General features: G+C 38.7%; 1 protein-coding gene across 1 annotated transcript in view; it reads left to right on the top strand.

Moving 5' to 3' along the window:
• Window positions 1-3,622: 3,622 nt before the first annotated feature.
• Window positions 3,623-20,026, top strand: part of LOC128473875 (cyclic nucleotide-binding domain-containing protein 2-like) — an 82,119-nt gene continuing 65,715 nt past the window's right edge. The window contains exons 1-7 of the mRNA XM_053456099.1: window positions 3,623-3,684; window positions 3,769-3,888; window positions 6,941-7,115; window positions 12,737-12,804; window positions 16,753-16,864; window positions 17,317-17,391; window positions 18,363-18,454. Of these exons, the coding sequence (XP_053312074.1) occupies window positions 3,623-3,684; window positions 3,769-3,888; window positions 6,941-7,115; window positions 12,737-12,804; window positions 16,753-16,864; window positions 17,317-17,391; window positions 18,363-18,454 (704 nt within the window). The remainder of the gene's footprint in view (window positions 3,685-3,768; window positions 3,889-6,940; window positions 7,116-12,736; window positions 12,805-16,752; window positions 16,865-17,316; window positions 17,392-18,362; window positions 18,455-20,026) is intronic.

Here is a 20,026-nt window from a genome sequence, read left to right as displayed (position 1 = left end):
CACGGTTATGTATTCGCCTCCATGTGCATGATAAATACATTGTGAGCACCATTATTTTGCGCTCATAAATTCTCCTGTGGTAGTTACTGTAGAAGCAAGCGAGAAAAAGTGTACTTTCTATGGTCACTCAAGAAGGAGCAAATTATTTAACCTGATGATCTACAGTAAATGAAAACGTCTTATCAAATAGAAATCAGCTCATTGCTTATTTGGAGCCGCTTACCCCGATAATGCATGATAGCTTACAATGGGGTAAACACACTGTATATATATATATATATATATATATATATATATATATATATATAAAATCATAGCCAAAGCTGAGAATACCTGGAGCCAAGGGACAACTTTCTTCATATAAGGATTTACAACAATTCTTGCAGACCTAAGGCTTGCCTCGGCTCCTTTTATTTCTATGCCACTGTTCTGCATTGTTTTATTACTTTTTATATGGTTTTGGTTCTTTGACTTTCAAAACATAATTATCCACAACCTTATTTTACGTGCTTCAGTAAATTAATCATATCACACACTGTTGGCAGTAAACATTACAAGCAATTTATTTTCGAGTTATACAGTACAGCTAATATATCATGATGATCCGCCTTTAACACTTTGGCAGTAAAAAATATATCTACGGCGCTGCGTGAAATCAACTTGTTTGCATCTACAGGTAACCTTTATGATCCAATAAAAAAAAAGTACATTAATATTTATAGAACTCCAATCAATATTGAAAGGATACTCAAATTTTTAAAGTAAACTATTTTAAGCCAATATGTTTGGAATCCCTGGCCTCAATTCGAGACGGAGGTCTGTTGGTATAAAATGTGATACAAAGAGCCAAGAGAATTCTCTTAAGAAGACTCCCCGACCTGGTAACAGTTCCACAACTACGAAACTGGTCGAAAACTATAATTTATAGTGATGTTTAGAAAAGTTACTTTAACCACGGCTGTTAGGAAGAGGCTGTATAGTATAATGGAGAGATCAATCTAGTGCAGGTTACTGTTCTACTTATGAAAAATACATAGAGATTAATATGAAGTTGGTCCCCCCTTTGCTGCTATAACAGCTTATACTCTTCTGAGAAGGCTTTCCACAAGATATTGGAGTGTTTCTTTAGGCATTTTTTTTTGCCCATTCATCCAGTAGAGCTTTGTGAGGTCAGACACTGATGTTGGATGAGAAGTTCTGGTTAGGATAGCATTGTCCAAAATGTCTTTATATGCTATGGGGACATACCAAGGCATTTTAGATAACTTTTCCAACTTTGTGGGAACAGTTTGGGGAAGGCCCTTTTCTTCTCCAGCATGACTGCGCCCCAGCGCACAAAGCCACGTCCATAAAGACATGGTTGGATGAGCTTGGTGTGGAAGAACTTGACCGGCTGCACAGAGCCCTGACCTCAACCCCATCGAACTCCTTTGGGATGAACTGAAATGGAGATTGTGAGCCGTGCCTGTCCTCACAAGTGATAATTGAGCAAAAAATCCCACAGAAATGCTCCAGAACCTTCTGGAAAGCTTTCCCAGAAGACTGGAAGCTGTCATAGCTGCAAAGGGGGGACCAACTTCATATTAATGTCTATGTATTTAGAATGCAATGTCATTAAAGTTCCTGTTGGTGTATTGATATTTATTGTTTAATATAGAGCTATCAGATTCCGCAGTGCTGTACAAAGGGTAGACAGGATATAGCAATTAATATATAACCTAACAAGATGACACACCAAAACAATTGGCTAAGAGGACCCTGATCAATTGAGCATACAATCTAGAGTAATGTCAGGTGTCCCAATACTTTTGTCCAGATAGCGTATCTCGTATGTAGTGGCACCGTTCTGCGGTGTAGTGGGTCGGCTGAATGGCTCATGAGATGATCACCATCCATCTTCTCACCATACAGAAGCATTTAAAAAGCAGGCCCTTCTGCAGGGAAGAGAACATTGCTGACCAGTCAGAGATAGATAGGCTTTTTCCCTAAGGCTAAAAATAAAGTAAAAAAAGAAAAAGTGGTCGGAAAAGAGAACTCGAACACTGATGGTTTCTTAGCTGATGGTTTCTTAGCTGAAGGTGCACACCGTGAACAATAAGCTTTGAGCTGAATTACTAAACGAATTGTATTAACCACATAAAGTACACAAGGTTTTGTCCAGATTGTAAGCATAGAGGCTCTTTAGGTGAATAAAGAGAATAATCAAATATTTGTGGACAGGTCTCGGTTAAAGATAAAGGTATGTGTCAAAGAGGTTCTCCTTAAAAGAAAACAAACCATGTTCTGAGAAGCATGTTGTGCTTGTAATCCTATATCTTAAGCTTTGTTGCGGCGTCTTCCTTTTTGTGTATTTTACATCTTTACCGATGCTGTTTAAGTGTTTGTGTTGGCCGTAGATCTGCCTGAACGCTACGGAGGAGCTGAAACTGAATATGAGTACAATGTTATGCTACTGACTGTTTAGAAAAAGGAAATTAAACTGTTAATCCAGGTATTGCCTTTTGAACTCTATATAGCAATAGGTGACCAATAGAGAGACGATTTCCCCCCTCAAGGATAAGTGATCCATTCATTTACCTTTTTCCAAGAGGGGTGGTAGATAGATGAAACAGCCTCCCATCAGAAGGGGTAGATGCTAATAAAGTAAGGTAATTAAAACCTGTATTGGATAGGAATATGGCTCTTGAATCTAAGACAAGACCACGGTCTGAGTCAGGAAAAATGGGCAGACTAGATGGGCCAAGTGGTTGTTATATGCTGTCAAATTCTATGTCAAACTAATAAACCAGAAAAATCAAAGTTATCTTAATTTAAACTCATACATTGTTCCTGTGGGCTAAATGTACCCAGGAATCACCTGGACGTTTGTGTTTAGGGCTGGCTGCCACATTTTAAGGTTAGGTTTCAATCCCAGTGGATGTCCCAACCACTCTAGCTGCCCATTACTGGCCAACACACCTTCAACCAAAGGCCACAACAGAGAGAGAATACTTGGCTGCCTTTTGTGTTTATAATGTGTGCCACAAAAAGTAAAGTGCTAGGAACTTTCAGCCAGTGGGCAAAATAAGCCACGTGCCGGCTCCTGGAATCGCTGCTGATTACCAGGCTTCCAAGGAAGCGTTGTAATCTGACATATAATCTGATGGACGATAAGAGCCATTCGGCTCATCTAGATTTTCCCAATATTGTCTGGTGTATAAATCTCAAACCTTATTCAGCCCTTGGTAATGGATTCAGTTTAACCTTGTGTCTATCCCAGAGGGCAAACCCAGCCTAATGGCCCAGTAATACAGTGGTACACAAAACACATTTGGAAGAGAGTAAGCACTGTTAAAGTGTTAAATGCTGTTGTAAGAAATCTGTACAAACAGAAACATGGCAACTGGAAGCTTTGTGTCCACAGAGTAAGCAACCAACACATTAGTTTGTCACTCAGCAGTGAAACAAGAAACTCCCCGTTCGCAATCTGTGATAACATTGTTTTATTACATAGTTGAATTGGCTGTTAGTAGTTGTGTAAGAATCCAGCCATAAGATAGTCTCTGTAGCTACCTTTCCCGAGCCTGTTTCAAAACCCACTGACATTGGCTTTCCATCGACGCTGAAGCTGCTGGAAACACATATGTATCTTCAAGACGCTAGTGAGAAGGAGCCACCAATGGAGCACCCAGTCCATTCAGAAAAGTAAGAACAACACAAGGGTTTTGAATTATTTGAGGAGCCCATGCCCTTAATACTCACTGTATTGTCAACATTTTCTATGCATAGGGTGGGGAAGAGACAAGAACAAAGACTCAAGCCCATCAGGTTTAACCTCGCTGTTGATCCTGAAGAAGGCATTGTTAATGGTGGTCCACCTCATGTGGACCTTATCATTTTAGTTAATTGGTATAATGATATTTTTTTCGGGGAAGGGGGTTGTTTCATTTTTTTGTGTTACATGAGATGTTTAAAGGTGCATCTGTAGTATTAACTCTTAAACTTGATTGACCTTTATTGAATAAACCTCTTTAGATGGTTGCAGCACAGCTCCGGACTGCCCTTTGTTGCAGAAACTGTATAAAAGGACAAACGTGAAGTGTGGGTAAATATTTTAAGAGACAACCCAATAAATCCCAGACATGTGTATCAAGCAGTGTACACAGGGCCGGCCGAAGACTTAACGCCGCCTGGGGCGAAGTTTAAAACGCCGCCCCCCCCCACGATGTCGGGGGGGGGGCATTTTAAACTTCGCCGACGCCATAATCTACGATCCCCCTCCCGGTACTTACCTTTAAACAGTCCTGCGGCGAGTCTCCCTGCTCTGCCACGGTGCCGGCTTGTAATGCTGAGCGCCGGAAATTGACGTCACTTCCGGCACTCTGCATTACAAGCCGGCACCGGGACCGAACAGGGAGACTCGCCGCAGAGGAGAGAGAGAGAGAGGGGCGCCGAGCGGGTAAGCGAAAACCACTCGGCGCCCCTCTCTCTCTCTCCTCCGCTTAAAAAAAAAACAACAAAAAAAAGCGCTTGGGGCGGCAAAGTGCCTCCCCTTCTAAAGTGCCGCCTGGGGCAATTGCCCCAGTCTGCCCCATTATAGGGCCGGCCCTGAGTGTACATCAGAGCACAGGCTAGTAATCTTATGCAGTTGCCACTTTAATTGTTGTGATTGTGACTGTGTGTATCAATATGTTTCCATGTGTGATCCTCTGTGCAGTGTAAGCATGCAAACAGGACCCCCTTTACCTAAAGTGTCGGTTTATCATTTCCTATTTTATCATACCCAATGTATGTACTGGTAAAAATATAAAAATGTGAGTAGTGCTTGAGTTCTGTTTCTCTTTGCAGTGCTTTTTGTTTGGTGTTTTATAGATGATTCCAGTAGATGGCACCCTATTGCTTTCTCAGTGATTTAATCATTTTGATTTATCAGTAGGTACGATGAAGAAAGTTATAAAAGGGTTATATATTTTGCTCATTTCTAGGGTGTTTGAAAGGATGTTTGAATTGTTATGACCTCAGCGCAGAAATCAGACAGATGCAAAGGACTAGATTTCTGAGTGTTTTTTAGTGTTTGGCTGTAAATGCGTCTCTGCTTCTTTTCTTTCAAGTAGATAGAAAACTGCTGATGGTAGTTCTTTTGGGAGAAAATACTGTAATCTAAAGTCATCTACTTAAAACAAATATGATATCTCATTGTTTACTGGTTTAACCCTTCGAATGTGACTTGATCATACTTACATCGCCGAGCTGTTTTCTTTGTAGTGAAATGAAAAAGATGCCTAATTCCCCATATTCCTCTACTGAAAGCAGAGCACCTGTATACATTATGGGTTGTACCCCATTGTGGATCTGTGGGGGGGTGCCCAGTGTACCTCCCGAGGCTGGTCCCCCATGCAGCTGTACTGACTGGACCTCTCGGCTAGAAGCTGCCTTTGTGTAATGCGTATTTCCGTTGGTGAAATTTTGCTTATTTATTAGACTTGTGCACTTCTTTTGTTTTGGTTCACGTCTCCCCACTATTCGCTGCGTTATACTGGCCTCCTGGAGCCTCTACATACAACCTCTGCCCTGATTGGAGGAATGGGTGAGAAGCTGCCCCTCGTGGTGGTTTGTTTTGTTGAGGTCTCTCCTCGTTTTCAGACATAAGTACAAATTAATTAAATTGGCAAATTTAATTCAAATTAAAATCCATACCAATCCAAATGCACAGGTCTAATATTTATCTACACATCAAACTGAGTGCTTTCCATTGGCAGATCCAGTAGGGGGCCACAGAGCAATTGCCCACACCAGGAAAAGAGGGCACCATGTGTTAGACATAAAGAAGTACGTCTTTACCCCTTTAATCTCCTAATTTCAAGGAGAAGACAATGTCATGTTATGTCACCTAGGGGTAGTAGTAGTAGCAGCACAGAAAGCTGCATTAAGATCAAGCTGAGGCTTCACCCTGGAAAGTGAGTTGTGTGTAACAGTGTGTGTCTGGGTATGTTGGTGTCCGTGTGCCTCGTTAGGTTAGTGTAGGCACTGGTGACTGTGTGTGTGTCTGGGTATGTTAGTTTAGTGGGTGTTTCTGGATATGTTAGTATGTGTGGGTGAGTGTGTGTTTGAATATGTTAGTGTGTGTTATTCTGTGTGTGCGTCTAGGTATGTTACTATGTGTATGGTTTGTTAGTGTGGGTGTGTGTTTGTGTGTATGGGTGTCTGGATATGTTACTGTGTGCAAGTTAGTGTTGTGTGTGAGTGTTAATGTATCTTTGCTGGTGTGAGTGCCTGGGTATGTTAGTGTGAGTCTGCTTATGTGTGTGTCAGGATTAGTGTGTGTTAGTGTTGTGTGTCTGTGTGCATGTGAGTTGATGATGTCTGGATATGTTAGTGTCTGTGTTGGTGTGATTGCCCCTCCGGAGATGAGGCTCTAGATCTGCCCCGGGGTGCTTTCCTGCAGTGCTAGCCGGATTTAATCAGTTAAAACTGGACCCCCAAAAAATCAGGCAACATAGGGAGCAGTGCACTGCATCTCTAGAGCTGGAGCTTCTCCTAAAGGTAAGTTTAGTTTTCTTTCAAGGTACTTTCAGATGCATCTTCATTGGTGGGGCTGCATGGGGCACTGGGGTGTCCTCTTACGATCCCGGAGTGTGCCATTGGTTAAATTGGGCATATGTTGCTCAGAATAACAGGGAAAATATTGCTAAATATGATAGGAATCAAGGAGATTTAGTAGAAATGTAAAATAAAAACCCTCATTCATTTTGGTTCATTAAATATAAATAATAATATATATTAATCTCATAGGAACCCAAATCCCTGACACTTGGCGAATCACATCGCAACTCATCCTGCCATGTTCAGTATTCTGGCAGAATTCAACTTCTAAAATAAATTGCGGCAGTAAGAGGAATATTGTGTTGGAGAGTAGATTTTTTTTAGCTTTTTGTCTTTTTTTTGTGTGTAAATTCTGCAGTTTGCTGTTGAATAATCCACAGCCGGTTGCGAACACCAGGGAGGAGAGCATCGACAAAAATGATAATATAACAGCGGCAACGGGAAACGCTGAGTATTTCCTAGAGTCTAATCTTCTAGAAGACGACAAGAATACGGAACAGCCTGGAAGAAAAGTAACACACAATACCCAGAAGGTACACAATGACTTTCTCATTGTACTGAACTCCCAACACCGCTGCTCTCGGCACAAATAAAGATTTCGTTTTTCGTCGACATGACATAAATTATGATCTAAATTAAACTGCTTGGCAAACAAAAATATATGTTTTTTGTATATGTATATATTTATTTTTTGTTGTTGGTGATAATAGCTTTAGCATTCTGATATCGGATTGCATTTTTATTATGAAATCACCTTGGAGTGATTGGAGTGAAATGGAAATCACCATTTTAAAAAAATATTGAAAACTGCAGAACCATGTTCAAAAACAAATTGTTAATTCTTTGTATATTTCCTCATTTTCCCTTTAAGGGAAAAGTTGGTGGAGTGATCCTACAGTGGATTATAAATGGAAATTAGAACAAATCTTAATACTTAAGCCTATCAGTGAGCACATGGGCGTCCGTAGGACTTTTTCCAGGGGGAGCGAAATATCCTCCCTACCTTTCCCCTCTTGCACCCCAACACCCCCCCCCCCTTTTCCTTTTGTTGGCTCGGGAGAGAGTTTCCTGGTGGGAGGCAAATATTAGTTACATGACCAGGGTAGTAGTAGTTAACAGACCAACATGAACCTGCGCAACATGAGAACTTTAGTTTACAATAGCTGGGGTGGTAAAGATTATCCACAACTACCCCAGTCTAGATTGGAAGCTCGCAAGAGCAGGGCCACTATGTTGTAACAGAGCTACGGACTCTGCTGGCGCTATATAAATTAATGTAATGCAATGGTGTTCAGCCAGTAACGGCTGACTGGATATCACGGGAGCTGCATGTAGTGTGCAGTCGGCCACCACAGCCTCAGTCTATAACTACAATTCCCACTTCAGCCAGCAATATGGCTGCCAAATATTGTTGTAGATGCAGTCAACAAAAGTTAGTGTTTGTGCAGCCCCTAAGCCCAATCTGCAGTTACCTGCTGCTATTCCTACTATTGCTGGCTCAACATCATGGGAATTGTAGTCAATGAAAGTTAATGTTGTATAGTGTAGCATTACAGAGTATTACAAAAAAGAGAGGCGTAAGAAAGAGAGGCGTAGGAAAGGCTTGGAACCAAAATAGGACACTTGGTAGCAGTTGTGGTAACATTTGGCACTCAAAGTGCTGTTACTACACTTGCCATGATGTTCAGCCAACTAAGTGGATGGCTGAGATTCATGAGACGTGCATTCTACAGCAGCTGCTGTGCTCTGGAGAACTGTGGTTTTGTCCAGGAGATTAACCAACTCTCCAGGAGGAAGGTTCCGAAGAGTTTGATTATTACAGGTAGTTACTTGAATGTAATGCATCTGATGTATGGGAGCGGGGTGATATTTCTTCTGGATGAGCGTCAAGGAGAGCACAGCAAGTACACGTGGGGTACTCACTGCCAGTCAGCTCCAGCACTGGTCAACGAGAGCTCCAGGAGGTCTAAAGAAACCCCCAGTGTACCTGCTCACAAAGCACTCCTATTGATTTGAGTGGGAGCGCTTTCCTGCCTCAGATTGGCTGCATCAAGGCAATCGGTGGCATACAAAAGGACCACAGAGTGAGAGCTGCACTGCAACTCTGGAGCTGCAGCTTCTCCTTATGGCATTTTTTTAAAGAAAAATAAAAGGACCCAGCATACTTTTTTTTTTTTTTGAGCAACCCGCTAGCCCAGTGAAATAAGCGCAGAGATTGAGTCAGATTGAACTGAAGAGTCTAATCTAATAACCCACAAATTGTAGGACAATAACGTTAAGTAACAAAATGGTAAACAGTAATCCCCTTTAGTTATGTTTAATATCTTCGCTTCTCGGGCCAGAATTTTATGAGGTTTTTTTTTTTCTAAGTATTATAACAGAAGACTCTTCATTTGAATTACATTTTTTGCAAGTATTACCGCAAACCATAAAATAAACAGAATGACAATAGACAACGCTTTCCAAAGGAGCAATCATTTTAAATAGCCGCCGTCTCTCCTTCAAACATGTTAAAAAGATATATAAATATAACAAAATAACTGAAGCGGAGCAGCGCTATCTTACATGAATGTACTGCAATATATAATTCACCTTACAGCGGCTCCAATAGGTAAAAAGTTCAGTTATTCCAAAACTTATTTAAGAGCCGCTCAGCAAAATTGAACGCTTGATATTAGAATTGAACCCTAGGATTTAAAGGAAATAATAGTCTTTTATATAGATATGTTACTGAAAAATTTACTCAAACTCACTCTCTCGTAGCATTAACTCTTTTGGTAAATCAGAAATGACTTTATAAACCATTTCTTTAATAAGTATGAAGGGGCTTTAAAAAGGGGTCTGCACGTACATATACAATAGCTTCCAAGTGTCCCGGTTAGGAGGCATAGTCCTTCTTTTGGTCCAAAGCCCTTTGTCTCTCTTACCTTCCCTGATGTTCCTGTTATATACAGAAGCAGCAGAAAAAGGTATTTGTATATTAAATTTTGTACACGAAATTGATTATTTTTTTTAATTCTCATAAATATTGATAGGTTATAAAAAAGGCCCTGCCCCTAGCCACACCCCTAATCACACCCACTAAAACAAAAGTGTCCCTCTTTGGCCATTTTAACTGTTTGGGGGTATGTGAAATTAATAGTATTAATGGTTAGCTACAGCTTCCATTTTTATATTTTATTGCTGCCATTTTAGACTGTATTGTAATAGAATTAATTTCCACTTTCTAGTGTTTTTAAGACTTTCAAAATATTGTAAAAATATATTTAAAATTTCCAATTTTATATCTCTTTGCTTTCCGCCTATAAAAACTTTTTAACAGGTCTATGCACGGGTTAAAAGGCAAAATGAAGACGCTCTTGTGTAAGGTTATTAATCTAATGTGATTCATACATCTCCTTAAGAGTTTGATCTCGAACTACAGGAGTAAATAGGACTGTAATGGCTGTTTTAACACAAATTGGCGAGGCCTGCTCAATTTGGCTTTAAGTCTATGAATCTTTAACCTTGAGCTGGATAAAAGACTCAGACGTATTAGAAGGTTAGATGGGAGAAATGATATTGAAAATGTATTTTCATTTTCGTCAGATTGAATTCAATAAGCAAAAGGTTTTTTGCCGGTGATTCCATAAAAGGACGACAGCCGAGATGATGTCTTTAAAATTACATATATAGGAATCAGAAACCACAGAAGACTTAGAGAGGAACAGTGGATAATAATAACACAAATAATCTAGGGACCTTGAAAATAAGACGTAGAAAGATAGAATTTGACGGCAGATAAGAACTATTCGGCCCGTCTGGTCTACCTGTTTTTTCTTGCTGTACAGACTCGGACCTTAATCGGTCGTTGGTTTGGTCTTTGATTCAGGAGCCATACGCCTATCCCATGCATGCTTAATTTCCCTTACTGTGTTACCCTCTACCACTTCTACTGGGTGGCTGTCGCATTTATCTACCACCCTCTCGGTAAACTACAAACTATAACCAATAAGCCAAGAAGTCATGATCAGGGACGCAGGACAGATGGGTTAGGGGAGCCAACCCCCACGGAAGGATATACTGTAGTTTGGATGAAAAACATCCTCACATGGTGACACAAGCACAATATGTAGCCCAATTGCATTGACTGCTTCGGTATACATACAGTAGACAGCTACTACAATCTAAACCTTCACGGTGGAGACCATAAACTTAGATGTATTTAATTGAACAAGCAAGCTACAAATAATTGGAAAATAAGTACATACTTTAAGAACAGGTAATCGTAATATGTTCGTACAAGGCATGGACTCTAGAAAAAATAACGTAGAAGGAAGGAGCCCCTCAAAGGCTACGTGGCATTATTAATAAAACATACTAGGGAAGACCTAGCAACCGTAATACGATCACCTTAGGAAAGAGATATGTATATTACAACCTCTAAATATCTTAACAACTTCAAAGAGGAGGGGATGATTTGAAGTTAGAAGGTTCAGGGTGAGGTAAGAACATCAGCTCCTGGAATGGCCTGCCATGACTGCATTCTCTCCCAACATCCCCATGGTTTGTAGTGGCCAGTGTTATACCTTTTGTTATACCTTTTGGTGCCCTGGTCCAGTGTAGGAACAGGCCATCGGTGGATGTGGTGCACAGGCCTTTGGGCAGATGTGCAGGATCCTCTTTGGGCCTAGTGCCCCAGTGATGGAAAGATCTGGTTGTAGTAGCCTCCATGCTAGTGGTTTGTCAGTGACCTCGGCAGGTGTAACAACATTACACCCATACCGGGGGGGGGGGGGGTTAATGAGTCAGTGGTTCTTATTTCAATGTTTAAGAAGGTAAACAAGATCAGCCGTATGTAAACACTAGGCCGGGTAAGGTGTTAAAATAAGTTATACATTAGCTTGTATTATGTGCTCTATGTCTAATGTACTGTATGCACAAGTTGTATCTTCTAAGATCTGTTGAAGTGTCACAGTATGACTGACTGCTGACCACACCGTGGGCTAACATTCATCCATTAGCAAAAAGTAAACACATTTAAACTCCAGAAGGCATCTGTGGCTGTTTTTAGAAGAGCCATGAACAGTGCCACAGTCAAGGCTAATAGATAGTTGGAACAACTTTACAGTGGAAGTAGTACAGATATCCATTGCATGAACCAACACCACTAGCAACAACAGCAATACGCCAATGGATAACTTTCCAACGGCATTTCACGAGACCAAATTTAAACAATAATGACACCAATTATTGAACTTGATCGCTCAGAGTAAACAAGCGGTGGCAGCACGACTAGCAGGGCAATGGGCAGGCACTGGTAAAAAGACACATCAGCTACATGGTACGGAACTGAATTTACCCCAAAGTGGGACCATTTTTATGAATTGATCTCCCTTTTCTTAAATAATATAATATATAATAATATAAAGAAATAAAACTTTAGAAAACTTTATAAGATTATATAAACCTCATGTATGCATCATGAGATCATTAGGGCGTACCACCTGGTTACTAGATAGTTTAGAAAAAACACAAAATAATATCACTAAAACTTCTCCTAATAGAAATATAAAATAAAGAACCTTTCAAATAAAAAAAAATAGTGCGTAAAGGTGCATTTTGACCTTTCAAAGCATAAAAACTATTATCTTGTACATATAATTTGATAGTTTTTTTTATATTTTACGTGTGAATATGGTGTAGAACAAAAGCCCTACTTGTCAATATTTAATCTGTGTAGGGATAAAAGGGAAACTAGGGTTAACCGACCTAAGGCAGAAACTGCAAAAATTTAAGGAGCGCCAGCAGATTGTTTAGAATGGGGACAGTGAAAATTAATAATAACATTAAAACTGGCAATATACAAATCTGACAATAACATCGACACCCGTTAAGACATAGTGGTACAGAAGAAGAAGAAGAGTGGGTACATTTCAAGAATTCTATTAAATCTTAACTTATATAGAAAATATATTGGAATTTTTTATATTAATAATATTAATATTATTAATAATAAAATATTATATAGTCGTCTTAACTTATATTAACTATTTCAAGTTTTATATTGTTATACATAGTTAATGCCTTCTTTTAATGATTTTTTTAAAAAATATCTAACTTATCAAAATGTGTCATAATAAAGTGCTGATGTTTGCCCAATTTTCTCTTTTAGTGCCTTCATAAGTTTCGAACAGCTGTTCTTGTAGTCCAAGTTATTCGCAATCTCATAAAAATTTATAGGTAAGATCCTTACCTTCTATAAAGTTTAAGAATCTGTTTTACAATCAGTAATATTATTTTTTTTAATACAAGAATTATATTGATGTTCATTAAGGACAAACTTTGTATGCTTAAAATAAAAATAAAATTGTATTTTTAATGTTCATATGCCTAGAGGCGTCTTCAATAATTTTGGGCCCCGGCAAACCTGTAAATGGTCCCATCTATAAATTTTCATTTTACACAATTGTGATCACATGACATCTTATTATTGCGTAACTCATCCTAAATGGACACTGACAACATTTTCATCTTCTGAGGGAGTGGCTTATTGAGGGGCGTGGGTAGATATAAACAAGGGGTGGGGTTAACCACACATGAAGGTGGGGCTAACATAGTAGTCTTTAATTACCTGGGAAGTTTCTGATGAATGAGTTAAGTGACTCGGAAGTGCATGGCTTCACCCGGAGTGTCAGCGTCTAACCTGGAGAGTTTTTCTAATTATTTAATTTATGTGACTTATGTGTGGGTCAAAGCTCACACTCCTTTGTAGTTTGCAATAAATTCACTCAATTTTTTTTTTTAAATTCAAAATGTCTCTGTCATGTTATTCAATTAATATCAAAAACACACCATTTTCATCCCCTCCTAAAATTCACTTAAATATTAAACAAAACACGGGTCCTCAGGACCTCACATTGAACAAGGCAGACAATCCCCCCAATGCATGGTGTGACAGTGAGTGATTTAATCATCATCCCCAAGTATACCTCCCTTCAGCCCGTTCCCTGCCCAGAGGGACAGGGGTTCCGAAAAGTTAAAATAACCTTATGGGAAGCAGGCACTCTGCTGAATGGAACCGCATCTGAATCCACACTTCAAGCCAAACCAGGAACACCCTTGAGTAGTAAGCATAAGCACCATCAAAAGACCAACGGTAGACTTTGGAGAGTAAAGGTCTCTAAGCCACTTCTTCCCTCAAAAAACAAGTCTTAAAGGTTAAGAATGATCCAAATAATTCAGAAATGTCACATTAGAAGACTAATCAAGACTAAAAACATTTTGACAAAAATTGAAATTTTTGGTCACAATCTCAGGGTTACTGTGGGGAGTTAATATTAGGGATTTTTGGATTTGCATTTGATTTTATTTTCATTTTGTTTGAGAAATAGCAGAAACAGCAAAAAAATATTTTTAATTCAGATACCATATATCCTTTTAGGCTATCGGTATATTTTAAGTCTGAATGGATTCCTCATATCAATTTTGTCCATCTATTCGAAATTCGTTTAACAGTTTTCAGAGAAGAATAATTTGGCAGTGCATTAAATAAGTGAAAAATACCGTAGCTACACTGAATGATTTTAGAACATAATGTCCTCAGTCAGGACGGGGCCGAGAACTCTGTCTGTATTAGATTAATGCTAGGCATTTCTGACACATTACCTTAATCCATAGAAAACATAATCGTTTAAATAATAAAAGATATTAACTAAGCGGCAAATGGAGAAAAATGTTTCTGGCTGGTTTGATTGAGCAGAAGAAAGGGGGCCGCTGTTAGAAGAAACCTCTTATTCAACCTAATTATCTTGGCGCAGTAATCACGGTACAAGATACGGCTCTTACTAACGGCACAAAGATAAATGAATAACTTAAACTAATAATGTTAAATCACTATAAACAGTGCATTGATAAAAAAGAGAGTGGAAAAACAAATACTAAAAACCAGGGATTACCCAAAAAACTAATGTGGTGTGTGTGAGTGAATAAAGAGCTACTCATGTAAGTGAATAAAGAGTGGTATTAGAATATTCTGATCAATATGTTAATTTATGGGATGAAAAACGAGAAAAGCAAAAAAAAATTATAAAAAAATTGGACCTTTTTTTGCTCAGCATGTGAAAGCAACAAAGAACAAAAGAAGCCACCAGTAGATGTGACTTGTATTCCCAGTGTTAGCATGAGTGGGCATACGAGTCATATGATCAGTTCAGTTAACTTTTAACTTAAATAAAAATGTGGTTCATGCACTTTGTAAAAGAAATATCTAAAAATATAAATATTAACCTTTTTAGGTCTGGGATCTCTCCCCAAATAATATTTTTTTAGGGAAAAGAAGAGAAAATATATATATAGTGTACAAGATCCTTTGAAGTGCCTGTTAAGTCCTTGACCGCATGTGAGTGCAACTGATGCCTAATAACCAAAGGTTATCAAAATTATTACACTTTATTTTTCCTTGTCTTTTCAGTAAAAATCTTATTTGGAGGCCTAAATAGTTTAATAAATATATATCTTTCAAGGGATCCATGTATAAAGTAGATATAGAGGCAAAGGTGATAATTGTTAACCTTATCTGCATGCGCCTACCCAGAATCCCTTGTGGTTGTGGCAGCACCATAAGATTTCTGAGGGAAAAACAAGCCTTCTGGCTTGTCTGGTGTCTGTAGATGAGTTTGTTTAATAATACTTCTACTACCCCCTTAAATTTAAGAGGAAGGGTTTTCCATCACCTTTACCCACCATAACTTATGTAATGGTAAATATATATATAATCACAAAGCGTATGAACCACCTTTTTATTTGTTCTATTTTTCTCAGTAAATATAGCCAAAGGAATTGTTAAATCATATATTCTGAGCCATGCGTGCCAATTTTTTTTATCGTTCTCCTGGTCCCCAAAAGAGTTAAAACATTGTATGGATACCATGAAATATGGTTGAATAACTTTATTATATACTAATATAAAGTCTGTCCAGAATAAATAAATAAAATAACAAAATAAGAAAACTCTAGCTACTCTGCAGTTAGAATATCAAGTGTACAGTTTTTATAGATTTATGATTGGATTTTGATAAATATGTACATTTAGAGGGTGCTGGCAGCTGAAAGAGGAGGAGCTGGCAGCTGAAAGATTTACCATTCGAAATTCCCGTAGTATATATTTTTTCAGATAAAAGGATTAGTTCGTAAACCATGTTACCTAAAATATCACAAACATGTTGACAGCATATTCTACGTCTATACAGAAGTCACAGTAAAGCTGATAATTTGTTGTCTGGGTAGCTACAATTTACACTTTATTTTGTGACAGTTCAGAGCTTGCTATCGCCGGAACGCACCTTCTTTAAATGCGTATATATGACACTGTTGTAAAGAAGTGTTAATGTTTGCTGGGAGCCCCCAGCAATTAAATCTGTTGCAAGTAAGATAAAGCCGATCGTATAATTCTACGTTAGTGTAATTCTTGAGATTTGGTTAAAATACAGCGAAACGCTTCTTTTCAAGTAGAAAATCTATTTCACGGTCCGATTGCCAAGCTGCAACTGTATTGGTCGGAGGTATGCTTATTATGATGTATGGCGTAACACATCAACAGCAGAACCTCTACATAGACATCTGTTTCTAGATCCTATTTGTCCTGTTATTGAACTGTCATGGGCCTCAAATTGGATCTAGAACTTTTTATCCGAAAAGTAGAGTTTGTAGTTTAGCACATGCAGAGTCGCACTGGTGATGACCAGGCGGCACTGGCACCCAACATTGCTCATGGTGGACGTCTAGTGGGATCTGTGGTGGACAATTTAGTGATATTCTATGGACCTTCACAAACCTTGCCTATCTCCGACTTTAAGGTAGAGGCCACCTTTATGTTTATACCATGGGAGCAGCCACAATAACTTCCTGTTATGATGATCTACATGATTATTTGTTCCTATTACGTTATTTCTTGCCTACTATTTATCCCTCCGATTCAGGCAATCTTTGAAAGTGGGGGGAGGTGGATAATAGGACATAATGTCAAAGTGCAGATATTCAATTGATATGCTATAAACTTTGGCTTCTGAGACCAGGGTCAAAACTCGGAGATAGTTATACCTTATAGTTATACCTTATAGTTATACCTTATAGTTCCTAGGTATGTAGCCCACACATAACTCCGACTTCTTGTCTTTTGTGCGGCCACAGGGACTACGCGGCGTCCAGAGCTGAGCCGATCTCATTCAGCGAATATGTAACCTTTGAGACAGAGAATGAGAGCCTTCTCTTCGATCGATCTTTTTTTAAAGCTAAAATGGAGGTATGTATCCTTTTCATTCTTGACCAATGGCGCAGACAGAGAATGAGTTCACACGACATTACACATGAATGAAATTCAAAAGAGGCGGTGGAAATTTAGATTGTAGGCATGGGCAAACGGTCAAAATAATTACATTTTATTTATGCTTAAAATATTAATATTTGTATTACTAATTACAAATTAACTTGGTTGTATTAATGATTGCAGGTACACATGCTTCCAAATTTACTATGATAGGGCATGGGAAGATTCATTTTAGTTGACGAGGCTCTGGCACGTGTTCCTTTCTACTTTTGACCAAGTGCCAACCATGTGTTAGGCTCAAGCCCTTATCACTTTGTTAAACGTTTAATTCTTAGGTACTATATTTGAACGTCGCTGCTGATAATCTGTTATTCTACACTTGCATTGATAAAAAAAATAACTTTTTTTGTTTCACGTTCTTCATGGAGATGGCCGTTAGCTCTGAAGCACAGGTGATCCTATCGAGTCCTCCAGAGAAGCGTTCGTCAGAAGGAATAAAACTGGTGAGTCAATACTACTCCAGAGAGTCAATCCACCCCCATTTTTAAATTGGCAAATACATAAAGTTACAAAAATAAAAAACGCAAAAAACGTTTGTTTCCTTTCATGCATTGTAAATCTCTGTGACCAGGCAAATATCGAAACTAGTGCTGGCAGGGGAGGCTGTGTGAGCGTATCAGAGAGTAGGATATGGGTCCCCTGCACCGCTGAGGGGGATCTGTATCCTAACCCTGCTGCCTGCCCGGCGCCCGGAACTGCATGTCCCGGGTGTCGGGCGCTAGACCCCGAATATAGGCCACATATACATAGTGCGGCCTATATTTGAGCCAATACGGTATTACATACCATTTGTTTGTAACATATCACACTTCTGATGATTTTGTATCTTTTAATGTTATGTGAGTATTTTTTTTAGCAATTATAAAATATGCATATGATGATCGGTTATGAATTCAATTATTAACCCCTTATTTTGAACGTGTTTTTTTTTAAGACATTATCTGATAAGTCAACCTCACTTCTATAGATAGATTTAGACGACAACCTTGTAAGCAACCTACACTTTACCCAGGGAAGCCTGTATTTTTCTTGATAGAAATTTAGTTAGGTCCATAGATATCTGGTTTAAGGAAAACTGTGGATCCCATCGCACGATGTGATAACAGAAATACAAATATCTGCCAAGCAAAGTTGTAAAGTAATAAAAACAAATTTATTTAAAAGTCCCCAACCGCTTAGTGATGAGCTATTACATGAATGCTCAGTTCAAGTAGCTGATAATACACAGTAAAATATCCCTATAAGTCTTTTCATTTGTTTTAATCAAACGTGGATCAAGAAGACTTGGTGTTTTTGATGCATTTATATAATTATCCATGTACAAAAATAATCTGGATATCTCTGGATCTATTATATTACAGAAACTCTAAATTATTATTATTACTCCTTTTAAAATGCTTTTATATATTTTCAGGCCATGCTTTCCTTGCGAGCAACGGTGAGCTCTTTTGCTGGATATCCAGTTCTTATCCAAGAGAAAATAGCCAAGTTTGGTTGGTATGAGCGGTATGTATAATTTATATATAAAAATATATATAAAAAAGATGCAGCCTTTTTTGTGGGGGTTTGGCATCTATGTAGTAGTAGTAGTAGTAGTAGTAGTAGTAGTAGTAAATAGAATGGCAGAGCCTCCACCTAGTAGAAGTACATATTAACAGAGCATAGTGTACTATACATATGTCATGGTCAGTATTATGCTTCTTACAAGGATTATAACTTTTATTCATCATGGGAATTGTCGGGACTTTAAGTAAATTACACCATGATTGACGCTTCGCTATATGCCCATCGTGACCTGCAATTCACATCAAGCGTGATCTGCGATGTGCGTCAGGGGAAGGAGGGACTGTCTCGGTATTGTGAACAATGCAAGGGGAGAGAGGGAGAACGTGTCTGATTATTATGTGCTGGGACGGAGTAAGGACCTGGGGGATATATTGCCCTAAATACCCTCCTCTCCTCCATGCGGAAAAATGTTAAAGGGACACTGACCACATCCAGGGCCCCTTTATCTGCGGACCCCCTTCCATCATTATCCTGTTGGGTGGGTTTAAGTTTAAGAAAAAAATTAAAAGAAAAATTAAAAAGCCCCCACCCCTTAGTCCCCTTTGTATGGGGGGGGGGATAAGGTCCATCCAAGCACCCTTTGCCTGTAGAGAAATAAAAAAAACAAAAAAAAAACCTTACTTTTAAGTGACCCATCGAACGATGATTCATGAATCCCAGAGTCCTCAATTTTCTTTCAATTTTTTTAATAAACACAAAATATTAAATTTTTTGCTTTTTTAATGTTTTAATGCAAAAATACAATATTTATACACAAAGAATATTTCAAACATTTTAACATTTTGTGCTAGTCTAAAACCCAATACTACAATATATGTTATATACAGTATATATATTTATATATATATATTTATATATATATATTTATATATATATATATATATATATGTAGCGTGCTTCTCACTCCCTCCTTCCTAGCAACAGACACAGGTGCTTCATAATCCATGGACTATAAAAAGCCGCACATAGTGGGTTTTTTTACGAAGCCCACTGTGGGGGAATTTGGATATGTGTCTGGTCTTGCTTTGCAGAGATATAATCATGAATGATGGCTAACCCTGTAGAAAATAAACTGGGGATACAGGAAATACAACAGGTTTAGTAAGTGTAGCGAGAGAAGGTAAGGAGATTAAACCGCCGTGCGTGGAGAGTAATTGCTGTTATGATAGAAAACCAGACGTATAAAAGTAGAGCAGCGCTTGGCAGGAGATTCTACCAGGAAACAAACAAATGGAAGAGGAAATCGCTGGAGGTGCTGGAAGAAGCCTGCAATAAGTTTCCATCTCGCGCAGATCCAAGGTCTAGTCATTTAAGGTCCCTGGACAGCCGAAGCGTTCCTGGTTCCCTGGTGGAAACACTGGGCTAAAAAAATCCTTATCATCTGAATTATGCCAGTGAGAAACAAGGAGAAATCCTTAATTACAAATACGGTATTTGCTCGATTATAAGACGAGGTTTTTTTCAGAGCAAATGCTCTGAAAAATACCCCTCGTCTTATAATCGGGGTCGTCT

This window comes from Spea bombifrons, chromosome 2 (genome assembly GCF_027358695.1).
Source record: "Spea bombifrons isolate aSpeBom1 chromosome 2, aSpeBom1.2.pri, whole genome shotgun sequence".
NCBI lineage: Eukaryota > Metazoa > Chordata > Amphibia > Anura > Pelobatidae > Spea > Spea bombifrons.
Note: the sequence above shows the minus strand (reverse complement) of the source record. Positions and strands in the feature narration are given on the sequence as shown.